General features: G+C 36.5%; 1 protein-coding gene across 2 annotated transcripts in view; it reads left to right on the top strand.

Moving 5' to 3' along the window:
* The first annotated feature begins 98 nt into the window (after positions 1-98).
* kdm1a (lysine (K)-specific demethylase 1a) overlaps positions 99-13,962 on the top strand; it is a 35,191-nt gene continuing 21,327 nt past the window's right edge. The window contains exons 1-4 of one of the 2 annotated variants that reach the window (XM_039739677.1): positions 99-305; positions 5,711-6,032; positions 10,194-10,359; positions 10,953-11,086. In XM_039739677.1, the coding sequence (XP_039595611.1) occupies positions 5,730-6,032; positions 10,194-10,359; positions 10,953-11,086 (603 nt within the window). In that variant the 5' untranslated portion in view covers positions 99-305; positions 5,711-5,729. Of the gene's footprint in view, positions 306-5,710; positions 6,033-10,190; positions 10,360-10,952; positions 11,087-13,962 lie in introns of both variants that reach the window. The other variant, XM_039739676.1, reaches the window with a different exon arrangement.

Raw genomic sequence — 13,962 nt, 5'->3', positions numbered from 1 at the left:
TCACCGAGTACGAGCTCTCGGGCGCGCGCACACAGATATATACACACACACACACAATCACCACCCGAGCTTCCCTTCCGGAGCAGCTGTGGAGACAGTAGGGGAGGCGGTGAAGAGTGGGGTACCTTTCCTGCTTTTTTCCCATATTTTAACTGACGGACAGCAAATCCAATCAACAGCTGAAGTTGTCCTATCAGACAGCTTGATTTACCAATACGAAAGCGGCAGGGGCTGGACCTGTAGGCCCACAGAAGCAAGTGGAGGTTGTCTTTGTGTAGTGGCTGGTAAACTGCGGGCATTCATTGGTAATGTTGTTAATTTATTTCTTTACGTATGTAGGAAGCTGAGTTTTTTTTTTATTTAAACTTAAGCAGTAGCTAGACCTTATAATCACATATTTTAGCAACTGTTTTTCAAAGGTATACATTTTTATCCGTACTGCTTGTCGATATTACCATGAATGGCATTCTGTGTTCACGGAAAATGTTTTAAAGCAATATGGTCGCAGAAGCGTGGCGTGAAATAAAAGAAATAATTGTGTTTCTGAACATAACTAATAAAAAGTTTGTTTTTCCTGAAGCGTAAACTAAATGGTATGTGCGTGAAGTCAAACGGTGTTTGCATTTCTGAGGCTGCTTTATTTGTAAATATAGTTCACGTGGTTGTTATTTATAAGCTTATCTAGTAGTGAAGAATAAACATTTTTACGTGTTTATTTTGACAATACTTATTCCAAAAATAAAATACTGTTAAGTTCTAATATCCAATAATTACTAAAGAAAACGGGTACACGTAATATTTAACAGCTTTCATATTTTACAGTTTAAGAAACTGATTGTGTAGTTATAATTTTCATATCCATCAGTCATGTATGTGTGTTTGCTATGAGAAGGACTGGCGGCCTGTCCAGGGATTGTTCCTACCTTGCTCTCTATGCTTGCTGGGATAGGCTTCAGTTTCCTCACCACCGTGCTCGAGATAGAGTAGATTTGGAAAATGTATGGATGAATATAAATAACTTGCATAATAAAACAAGTAGTCTCATAACACCATAGTGCAAATAGTAATAAACTGCTGGCTTGTGCTATTAAATAATTAGACTGTACTCCCAGTGAGAAATAAAGATCTATATGTCTACCTACAATATACATCCTTCCATTTCTGAACTCTCCTAAATCAATTTAAGGCCAATGGGAGGCAGAATCTTACCCAGGCAAAATGCACAAAAGTGTTTAGATTGGACACTGGTCAATTACACCACACATTATTATGCTTATCTTTGCTGAATTTTGATGTGCTACTAAATTAACCTGTAGACATGGCACAATATATAACTATTCTGAAACATGATTTAGGGTGCTGAAATTATAAGTATCCATCAAGCTGCATTGATGTGGATCATTCTGAACATTGGTGCCTTCTATGTGGAGTTTGTATGTTCTACTGGGGCTCAGGTTGTGTGTCTTTATATGTCCTTAACTGTTCTTCAAGTTGCGCACAGATAAGCAAGTGTACCATTTGTGTCATTTTCCCACCTTTAATAATCCATGAGATAAATTCCATTGTTATCAGACCCTACATTAGCTTAGAAGCTCATTTGTTATACATGTGTGAGAGTAGTGCAGTGGCTGTAGTCTGAGGTGGTGAACCTCATGTTTTAAAAAGGGGGCAAAAGGATGTGTTCCAGTTACACATAAGAAAGCCTATGCCAGGGTATTGGAATGGAGACTATATTTGATAGTTAAACCTTGGATCCAGCTTGATCAAAGCAGGCTATGGAGCAGTTGAGTAGTCCTTTATTTCTTACACAGGTATTTATTTGAGGGGTCATGGGAGTGAAGGTTAACAGTTTTGTTTGTGTGCTTCATAATTTTGTAAAAGCTTATGACCATGCACTGAGTGGTACTTTATAAAAAACTGGTGAAACACGCAGCCCTGTGGTCCTAAAATAAAGTGCTACAAAAGGCTAGGTATAAATGACAGTAAACACTCCACCCATTGTTTATATACATAAGAACATACACTTGATTATGAATTCTGAACATGTATGTAGCATGTCCTAGAGATTTATCAATAGGTCTCGCGAAGACCGTGCTTTAATTACAACAAAGTTTTCTGTCCACCAGTAAGGAACCCACCAGGTTGCCGCTTCCTAAAATATATTCAATTTCCAGAACTTATCTAGACATAAGCTTTTAATGAAGACCAAGATCAAGGTTCTAGCCCCATTAGTTAGTGAGTAATCCTGAGTCAGACAGACATTATAGCATTTTATACATATACTGTAGGTAGATGCTAGAAGAATACAGCATTCTGGGGCTGCTGTAGCATTCCATTTTGTTTTTGAATCTGTAAGACATATTTCATAACATGCTTTTTAAGTTGAGTAATTTAGTTTGAGGAAAGTAGTCTTCCAAGGGTGAATTGTCCTCTTCTGTTGTGTTATTCATAAAACAGATATCAAGGCAAAGCTGAGGATTGGAGAGTATATCTAGTTTTAAAACCTATAGTTTGCATCTCTGTTGTTTGTGGGTGATGGTGTCTTTGTGACCTCTAAAGCCTCTCTGGTGTGCGCTGGATTTCTTTGCATGTGGGAAGAGGCCGAGGTGAGAATTAGCACGTTCAAATCTACAATGAAAGGGACATGCAAGTTCTCAGACAAAGCTTTTTGATTTACTGGTCAGTTCACATATCGGGGATTAACAAAGTATATCAAATCAAAAAATATCCATCCCCACCTTTAGTCACAAGCCCTGCACTCAAGGAATGCATTTTCATGTATGAACAGCTGAAATGAGGGTCTTCTCCAAAATGACGAGCCTATCAATTTGATGTTACCTTTGAGAAGAACTGCTGGTTTTGTGGCTTTAGAGGGATTAAGTAATCTGTATTAGTGGGGAGGATGCCACATGAGTGCCTTCCTTAGAAGAGTGTACTAGGTGCAGCCTACTGGTGGACAACCAGAGCATACATCTCTCAACTAGCTGGAGAACCTTTAGGAGATCCCCATGAAGAGCTGGTTAGAGTTAGGATGGCCTTGTCTGATCAGTCTTGGCCTCTTTCCAGCACTGCCTTCATTAAAAGAAAAAGTAGATGTTGAGTGAAATAACATGAAGTTTATGTGTAAATAGTATACCAGCAATTTAAAGAACAAATCCTTTCAAGTCTTAGTTATTATTTTCATCACTGACTACACATTAACAGATGTTGCCATGTAAAAGCTGTAAAGTCCTGCTTGTATGATGCAATATAAATATAATAAATGTTTCAAACTGGGATTAAGTTCTAAAAATTGGACATTCAATTATTTGTCTCAAGTCTTTAAGTGCTCCTCTGAATCAGGGTGACAGATATTCCTGTATGTTTCGGCTTTTTTCAGATTGCACACTTGTCTGTCTTTCTTAATTTACAAAGATACTTCATGTTTTTGTTACAGTTTACTGCAATTACTGTTATGCTTATATTCCCATTTAAGCTTCAAATAAACAGTTTCAGCCAAAGCAGTTACAACATATAGCTTTTAAATATGAAGCACTGGAATGATTTGGTTAGTCAAGTGTTAATACAATTAATAGATACTACTTATATTTTTTTTTTAAACTAGAAGTAGCACTTCGTGTTACAAAGGTAAGTAATTTTAGGGACCTGTCCATTTGTCTGCTAGATTGCCTTCAGTCTGTTCTGGTGTTTCACTTGCTCTGAGCAACCAGGTGGCACTGCCAGTCAAACTGTAGTAAAACAACATTTATTTCTATAGCATATTTTCATACAAACAATGTAGCTCAAAGTGCTTTACATGATGAAGAAAGAGAAAAAAAGACAGAATAGATTAATTAAAATTAGGGAACACTAATTAACATAGAATAAAAGTAAGGTCCAATGGCCATGGAGGACAGAAAAAACAAAAAAAACCTCCAGATGACTGGAGAAAAAAATAAAATCTGCAGGGGTTCCAGGCCACAAGACCGCCCAGCCCCCTCTAGGCATTCTATCTAACATAAATGACCTCAGTCATTCCTGATTGTATTCAGGGTTTACATGGAAGAATTTGATGATAATGGTCATGTGGACTTCTGGCCTTTAATCCATCAAATTAAGGACATCACGGTGCTTTGATTATTAGGTGGTGGTGGCGCAGATCGGCACCACAAAACAACGGAAAAACAACAGAAGAGAAAGTAGGGAAAAAAAACCCAGCGGTATCCGCACAGTGTCAAAATTTTAGTTTACGGTCATGCCGTGATCAAATTAAGGAGGTATGCAAATTTTAGCAGTCAACATTGTGGATTTTATATCATGCAAACACACAGATTTTGAGCTTTTTATATTAGATAACATTCTCAAACCTCTTTTTTTGTAATGCAGGGTTATTGGGACTAGAGTTTATCTAATTGCAGCAGGCTAAAGGTATAAATGAACCCTGGATGAGCTTCCAGTCAGTGATCACACACCCACATTCACTCCTATACAAGAGTCGTCAAATAAAGTAATGCCATAACTTTGGGGGTGTTGGAGAAAGAACAATGAAAACCGTACACACATTAGGTGCGGCAGTCAAATCCAGAACGGCGCTTCTGTGCGGCGGAAGAGCTGAAGGCTTTGCTACCATGCTGTGTTTATTTTGCAATGAAAAATTGTTCTGGTTTTCTCTGGATGCTTGGACTGAATGAAAATTTGCTTCCAGCTTTCTAGTTCAAAATTGAACTGCTAGTATCTATTAATTCTAATCATTGCAAAATAGCAAGCCTTTCTTGTGGTTGCAACAAATAAACATATAGTAAAACAAAGTTTTAGACACCATTCTCATCACAGAGTGTGACTGCCAGTTGTGCAAGTTTCGTGGTCTACATAGCCCCACCTGATATGTCTGTTCTATTCTTTGCAGATTTTTCTGTGATTAACATTTATTAGCTTTTTGTTTGGCTGCCTTATTGCTGGATAATGTATCCTTCTTTAGCCTGAGAGCCTTTATAGTAATACTTTGAGATAATTGTATTTGTATCTGAAATTACAATCTGTTTACCCTTTTAGTTAATAGTTTATTTTGAGTTTTGTGGCACACATTTTGTGAGCTCCTGATTTCAAGATGATATTACAGCTATTAAAATTAAAAAATGCTTGCGCTGTTCCTATAATAGGTATGTACTAAAAGCTAGGCTTATCTTTAAATTAAAACATAGCAACAGTCTCTTTATAATATTTAAAAATATTTTAATGGTATAATAAACTACAAACCCTTTATAACTATGAACTTAATTTAAGGATGCCTAATATTTAAGTTATGTACTTTGTGTTCCAGGATGGCAAAGGTGGCATGGTGGTAATGCTGCTGCCTCGCAGTAAGGTGGCCAGGGTTCACATCCCGTGTCCTCTCTGTGTGGAGTTTGCATGGGTTTCCTCCTGGTGCTCCATCTATCTCCCACAGTCCAAACATATGCACGTTAAGTGGATTGGCAATACTAAATTGGCCCTAGTGTGTGTGTGTGTGTGTGTGTGTGTTAGCCCTGTGATGGACTGGTGCCCTGTTTAGGATTTGTTCCTTCCTTGTGCCCTGTGCTAGCTGGGATAGGCTCCAACACTCCCAGTGACCCTGTTCAGGACAAAGTGGTTAAGAAAATGACAGACTTCATGTTTCAACTGCAGATTAAATTGACTCTGATTAATGTTTGTTTTTGGACTTCACAAAAATGTTCTTACTTTTTAATTTTAGGAGAAACATTGTTTCATAAATGATGCTTTCTAGTAAGAAATCTGAGCCAGGCTCCTCCTCTTCCTCTTCCTCCTCCCTACAAGGAGGGTGTAATGAAGGAGTCACAGACTTGCAGATGCTGTCTCAACCAGGAGTTCCCAGTTCTACTGCCACTGCTTTGGATAGTGGGTTGTCTGGTGACCGCACTCCTAGGAAGAAGGAGCGCGCATCCCCAAGTGGGGATCCTGCTGGACCACCTATCTCTCACTCTGCTTCCAGCAACATTGATGGAGGTGCAGACAGTGCAGAAGGACGCCGGACCAGCCGCCGCAAACGACCTAAAGTAAATAAAATATTTTTTTTCCCCTCTCTATACATAGATGTTCTATACCAAACTGCGGTAGAATAATGAAAGAAAAAAACTAGTGCTGTATGGTTCAATAATTTTAAAGTGTAAAGTACAGTGCCTCCATTTCCTCTCTGCCATTACCATCACTTTTAGCTTGAGCAAGTCAGTTATCCTGCATGTTTATCAATTACATATCAAAACAGAATTTTGTGACTGTCATATATTCATATGTGAATTTTGAATATGTAAGTGTATATTTCAGTTGAAGTGTTCAAAATTAAATTGAAATTATTGCATGTCTCCACTCAGCTTTGTTATTAATCACATGCCACTATGCAACATCACTGGATTTTTCAGATTGCCATTTAATTTGGTTGTTTCATACATCACTTCCAAGAAAAGCCTTTTCCTGTTTTTGCTGAGAAAGCTTCTTCTGTCATCAATGGAAAAGAAGACCTCTAACCAGTGTGACAGAGAAGTCTTTTTCATTTCAGATATAGTCTTCTCTGTGGAACACCATTGCAGTTTGGTTTCATCCTCCAGTTCATCTGGAGGAGCTGTCTGACATTGGGCTGTATGATCTGAAACACCTGCCAGCAACAAGGGTTGTGCAGGCTGATGTACGATTCAGGAGGAGGAAATTTCGGATCCTATGTGTGCACAGACATTATTAAATTCAAGTTTAATGTCCTGTGTATTGCATATGTAGTACAACAAAATGCAAACCATTCATTTTCTTTATCAACTGTAAATATTGGAAAGGTACCATGTTGTAAAGGAATCAAATAGCGCTGTCCAATTCCTCATTTACTCAAAACTGCAGCAAAGTGTAAAAACTTCTGATATTGAGAAGCTAACAGTATTTGGTAAATATCTGACCATCAGCAGAATCGCTGATGATGCAACAGTATTCATGAATAACAGAGCAGTTTCTCAAGATTCCTAAAATTAGTTATTTTTTTTCCTGTAAAGCCTCAAGTTTGAAGATAAACCTGAACAAACGAGAGTTGTTATGAATGAAAGAGTGCCCTCTGCAGACAGTTAATTATATTGCAGTCAAATCTGTATCTATATACAGTACTTAGTTTTTGGAGTATTGTAATTTCAAATATAATTGGCATTTTTTCAATGTCTGGTAACAAAGAGACAAATCCATTTTAGGCCACATTTTGAACAAAAATGGAAATTTATATCCAGATTTATTCATCCACCTTAATCTATGGCAATTCCTAAAACAGCAATTAAAATTATAAACCAACTAATGATGATTAAATCTGGTGCAGTAAATGCATATCAAGGAGGCAGAAATTGCTAACGAATATAAAGAAGAGGAATACAGGCCATAGATACAAATTGTGTTAATAGTACACTTCAAGATATCAGCTAAGAGCTATTTTAATAAATCGCAAAAGCTTAGGGTATTATATTCCACATTAATTTTTTTTAACTGCAGGTTTTATAGTTTTTTGTCTAGTTGCAGCAAATATTTGAAACATTAAAATGTTTAAAATCTAAATACCACATTCTTGATTGTAATAGAAATTTGTCATTTTTAACCCTTTGATAGAGGTCCATAGGAAGCTGGGTCATATTTGTAATTTATGATTTTGAAATACAGTAGTCTAAAATGATACCCCACATGCTTCTGTTTGAAATTTGCCATTTTAACCCTTTGTAGAGATGATCTTAAAGAGCTAGGACCACTGGAAAAGAATCAAATATCAAAAATATATCTGATCAGCAAAATTGAAATAACATAAAACGTCACTTCACATGTCTCTTATTACTTTATATGTTTTTGAAGGTTTGTGAAAAGGAGTAACTTTGACACCTGTTATCCCATTAGTAGGTGAACCCCTGGGGTAAGTTGATGTGGTATGCACAGCTTCAAGTCCTTCTGATCATTTTATTTTCTGTTACAGAAGAAAGGATAATACTGGCCATTTGAATAAAATAATTTTTTTTTTTTTTAAAAAACATGGCAACCTTCAAGTTAAGGGCGGCACTGTGGCGGAGTGGTAGCGCTGCTGCCTCGCAGTAAGGAGACCTGGGTTCGCTTCCCGGGTCCTCCCTGTGTGGAGTTTGCTTGTGTTCTCCCCGTGTCTGCGTGGGTTTCCTCCGGGTGCTCCGGTTTCCTCCCACAGTCCAAAGAGATGCAGGTTAGGTGTATTGGTGATCCTAAATTGTCCCAAGTGTGTGCTTGGTGTGTGTGTGGGTGTGCCCTGCGGTGAGCTGGCGCCCTGCCTGGGGTCTGTTCCTGCCTTGCACCCAGTGCTGGCTGGGATTGGCTCCAGCAGACCCCTGTGACCCTGTGTTAGGCTATACCGGTTTGGAAATTGAATGACTGACTGACCTTCAAGTTATTAAACCGTTGCCTTTTAAATTTTTATTTTGTGCAGTAAAGCTTTTTTTTTTGGAAAAAGAGTATGTTGAATTGGATCTCAGTTTTTGCTATGGTGGCAAATGGGTATTCATTTTTTTGTTTTTTAATTGTTTTATTGCCATTGGTATCTATTGCAAAAAGTCTGGTATCGTGGCAGGCTTAATCAATGTTTTTTATGCTACTGCATTTGTTATTGTAAGCTGTCAGTAACCTTACAACCTGTGGACAGAAACTGTTTGTGGATGTACTAATGGAGTAACTGAGGTCCTGTACCATTTTCCAGAAGGGAGGAGTAAGAAAAGCAACTGTACAGGATGGCTGAGAGTCTTTAATAATACTGTTTGTCTTTTTAGGGCAGCAAGTATTGTTTACAATCTTTATTATACTGAGCCAGGTTCCGTACCAGGATGTTGTTAGGACAATATGAATGAACTCCACTGTACTCCTGTAAAAGTTAAGTGAGAACAGATGAGGATATCCCTGCTTTTCTCGGAGGATGTAGAGGCACTAGCCTGTTTTATGCCCACTTCAGTTAATGGTGTATGCAATTTAAGAAATGTAAAGTTACTCTCCCTCTGAATGGCATCCACTCTGAAGTAGATAGTAGTGTGATCTGCCTATTGCTTTCTAAGGTCTTTGACCAGTTCATTGTTTTTTCCTGACACTAAAAATGAGATTTTTCTTCTGGCATTATTGAGTTGACAGGTAAGCCTCTTCACTGTAAGCTTTCTTATCATTGTTGCTGATCAGGCCTGTGATTGTATTACAAGATGACTGCACCGCTAGGTTCATGAACATATTTCAAGGAACTCCTTGCAAACTGTATGGAGTTATGGACTTGGAGTTAAGTTATCCCATGCAGAACTCACTAGAGCAGGTTAAAATGTTGAAATTCATATTATTTAAAAAAGGAGAGGTTAGCATTTAGAGCTTCATAGATTTTTGTTTTCTTCCATGGTTAACATGACTCTTATCAGTACTGAAAGCCAAACCGTATTTAACACATTTTGCTTATTTAGACGATAGTCATAAACAATTATACTCTGCATACTTAATTTTAAAGACACCATAGATAAAGTGTTATGTTTTGTATATTGGGATCTTTGCTTGTCTGGAAACTATTTTATGCGGTCATGTTGATATGGTCATTTCTAATTAGTTACAGTTCATTATGTCACATAGCGGAAAGACTTGTTCTTGGAGAACCTTTTGTCAGTTTTAAATATATTTACTTTAATCGTGTGTATTATTGTTTAGTACAGTGCTCATGTTTCTTGTATAATGGAATAACAAGTGGTAGTGTATCACAGAAGAGTTTTAAGTACTTGTTGACACTTGAAACTTTGATCCTCAAATAAGTACTATGAAATGTATAAGTGGATATTCAAGATTTTGACAGATGCAGACAACCTGCCTCAAGAAAAAAAACAAAAACACACAAACATGTACATTAGTAAGTACACAAATACTGTATACAATAGTGTACAAGTAAGTTGGTCTTTTATGGTTCTGTTTTAAAGAAAAACGCATGGAAAAAGATGTTTAAAGCTCACAACAGAGCCCTTTCTTTTCAGTGGAAACATACATACTTGAAGCCATTTTAGACAGGACGGTTCAGTTGTTTGTCTTTAAAGACTTTCAGTTAAGCAAAAGAGTATTAAATCGTGTTTTAGTGCATGAAATACTGTAAAATCATGTAAGGGTTCAGGTGATAAATTGCTGGTTATCTGTGTATATCAAAATTTCACAATGTTAATTTCTCTTTATTGAAGGTGGAATATAGGGAGATGGATGAGAGTCTTGCAAATCTTTCAGAGGATGAATATTATTCAGAGGAAGAAAGGAATGCTAAAGCTGAAAAAGAGAGAAAACAGGTACTGCCTCCCCCAGCTCCACCAGTAGAAGAGGAAAACGACAGTGAGCCAGAGGAACCATCAGGTGAGAAATGTTGAATTTCTCAGGAAAATCAAATTTTGTTTTTTCTCCCTCTTTCATAATGTACTGATTTACAGACTTGCAAGCAGCAGAGCTGATATTGTCTTGTTGTCAGACTTCAGCATTACAATCATGATGAATGCTATAATATATTAAAAATGTATTTTTTGTCTCTTTCTATTGTTATTGCTATACAATTAAAATCATAAATACTATTTTATGCTTTACCAAAACTGTTCCAGTATTATTTAATTTGAAAGTTTGAAAGCTAAGGTGAGAGCATATTTTATCATCTACAATATAATCTGTAAACTTGTGGAAACTGTTGGGAATGATGTGTATTTTTTTTTAAATAATACTCTTTACAATTTCCAATAAATACAGTTTTTTGATCACAGAGCCATAGAGTTTTCAGTTTTCAAAGTTAAATGTTAGGTTAATTTCTTTTCTAAATTCAGATACCCTAACTGGAAATTTGGTCAATTTTGCTATAATAACCACAATACTTTCAGCAGTCAGTTAGTATATTCAGTAGGTTTATTGTAGCATACAATTGGTAAATATTTATTTATTTATTTATTTGGCTTTACATTTAGGAGTGGAGGGGGCAGCCTTTCAAAGCCGACTACCTCATGATCGCATGACATCTCAAGAAGCTGCTTGTTTCCCTGATATCATAAGTGGCCCACAGCAGACACAAAAAGTGTTTTTGTACATTCGGAACAGAACGGTGAGTTTTTGAATGTGCTTAGTTGTGTAATGGAACACTGAAACATTAAGGGCAAGTTAAAACACCCAAGTCTTGTTTCATTGACAGTGTGCCCTCATAAATTAGAAAAAATCCCATTGGTTCATTAAATAAATATGCTTTGTATAAATGTTTTAATTATGTTTGCTAGGTTAAATGTGAATGCATTCTTTAGTTGGTTAACACTTTTTAAGTTTCTGGAACGACTTCCACGATGAATGAATGAGAGAACCAAAAACAAAACTAAATTTTTTTTTTAATTTTCAAATTTATTTTAATTTTTGTTTCCTGCTGTGAGCCCAGTGCCATATTGAAGAAAACATTATTTAGTGTGTAGAGTGTATACATGTACACCCAACATTTATTTATTTTTAAGAAGTGTAGCCACGTTAAATCCTGTAAATTTCAGCCTCGTGCCCAATGACAGTAAGATTAATATATTTAGCTTATTTGTAATTGGGGTACAGCAGTACTACATGGTGGAAATAGTATTGAGCTGATACTGCCTCTTAACTACTCTCCTACTCAGTATCAACTTAACTATATTGCATTCCCATAGTACATGACAAGTAGGATGTCCTTGTCATCTAAGAGATAACTGACAACTCATTCAGTATGGGAAGGGAAAAATACAAAAGGAAAGAAGAGTGATGATTGGTGGATGTATCAATTATTCTGTCTTCACAGAGTATAGGATACAAGCTTGAGTAATGGGTAAGCAATAGGAGTGACCAGAGCACCAGTGAAAATGAATCCCTGTTACACACAGTGATCTAGCATACTAGTTTGATTTCCCCCTTGTGACTGAACCTCGTTTAGCACAGCATTCTTCAGGGTGTCCTCCTTCTGCTGAAAATTATTATATTTGAATGTTTTTACAGTTTTAATATTTAGAGTTGAAAACTTTACACTCTGTAACATACTTTGCTCATCATTTAAATACAATGATTTAGTGCAGTATGTTGATTAGTTTTTGCAGCATTTCAAGATAAATATTGCCCAGTTACAAATTAAATAATCTGATATGGATTTAGGCAAATGCAGTTCTAGACACAAAACGGAATTTAATGTTGTGTGTTGAGGACTAATCATAAGTAAGTCTTTCTGGTTACACTCTTAGTAATTATTTGATAAATTACAAATGAGTTTCAGAAGAAATTCAAGCTTATGTAACCCCAGTTTATGCAGTTTATTTTTTAATTTCTTAATTTGTCTTTGTTGGATGCACTTTACAAAGCAATTACAAATGTTAAAAGTGAACAGAGTGCCATTTTGTGCATGTGGAGAAGCCAAAATTAGTTTCTATGTGAAATATAAATTATTGTGGAGCCAGTCCAAGGCTGTATAACTTGTAGTTTAATTCTTTTTGTTAAATTAACTTGGAGCCAGTGTATATGCTAGATCTTTGCACATTTGAATGGCTTTATTTTCAGTTGTGGAAGTGAGCACTGCACGTTTTATTTAAGTCTATTAAAGTTTAACTTAAGAGTTTCAAGACAAAAACTGAAATAAAAGCGTTTTGTTGTTGCCAGTTTTACACAGCAGTTGTGCTAAGTAACAGTACAGACAAATATCAAACCAAGCAGTTTTGTTATCTGGTGGTGTTTTTTTTTTTTGCAATGGTGACAAAATGCGTTGCTGTGCCCATTCCAAAATAACTCAAACTAGCCAGATTCTCAACACGACTGATCTCATGATGCTGCTTTGAAATGGAAGAACACGACGTATGGGACTGATAACATTTCAAATATGTGCAGCTCAGCCTCATTGAAACATATGGCTAATATTGCTATTAAAATTACCTGATTAATTACCAAACAATAAATAAGCAAACCTATAGTTTATGATGATGATTGGATTTGTTCTAGGCAATATTGAGTCTCATTACAACAGCTAAATGGGAATATAGCATGTAAAGCAGCATAAATTTGAGAGTGACTGTGATACCAGTTTGCATTTTCATGTATATAGACGAATGACATGTACAAATGCATGACTCCAGCACTGTCATATAGCCTATATTGGATGTTTTTACTGACATGAGCCATATGTTATGATCATGTGTGTGATATGCTTTGACCACAAAACAAAGGGGTATCACAACAGGAAATTATCGGACACCTGATAAAGTTACTTGGTGCAAGGCAGGAACAAACCCTGGACAGGACTCCAGTCCATTTCAGGGTGAACACCCACACACCAGACACATACCAGGGTCAATTTAGCCTCACCAATTCGCCCAACCTGTATTTCTTTGGGCAGCAGGAAGATACCAGAGCACCTGGAGGAAGCTCACCCAGACACGGAGAGAACATGCAAACTCCATGTAGGGAGGACCCAGGACATGAACCCTGGTCTCTTTACTTTAAAGCAGTAGCACTACCACTGCTCCACCATGCTGCCCTGTCTATCTGACATAATCTTGGTCTAATCTTATTTATGTGGCATTGATATTATATTTGGATTCTAATTTTGATAGCACTTACTAAGCAATATTTGTGCCTTTACACACTGTACAGTGTTTTTACAATAGATATGAATCAGAATTAAACCAAGCATTGATTAATTTACAACCATTAATTTGTGATTGTGGAGCTGGATCCCGAATGGTATTCTAAATGATCTTCTAGGTGCTTTCATTTGATTAAAATATAAGATCCCCAACATTTAGTTGGTGTAGACACCATCTTCCTGTTTAGATTGTTGCTAAAGAAACAAGCAAAAAAGATGAAAGTCAAATTATTCAGTTACAGGAATATAGTCTAATATGGGCTGCATCACATCTAATTAATATTGTTAAATAAATACATTTATATATGAATGTGTTATTAATAATATTACTGTCTTAATTTTATTAC

The sequence above is a fragment of the Polypterus senegalus genome, chromosome 17 (assembly GCF_016835505.1).
Source record: "Polypterus senegalus isolate Bchr_013 chromosome 17, ASM1683550v1, whole genome shotgun sequence".
Lineage (NCBI taxonomy): Eukaryota > Metazoa > Chordata > Cladistia > Polypteriformes > Polypteridae > Polypterus > Polypterus senegalus.
This window is presented reverse-complemented; position numbering and strand designations above follow the sequence as displayed.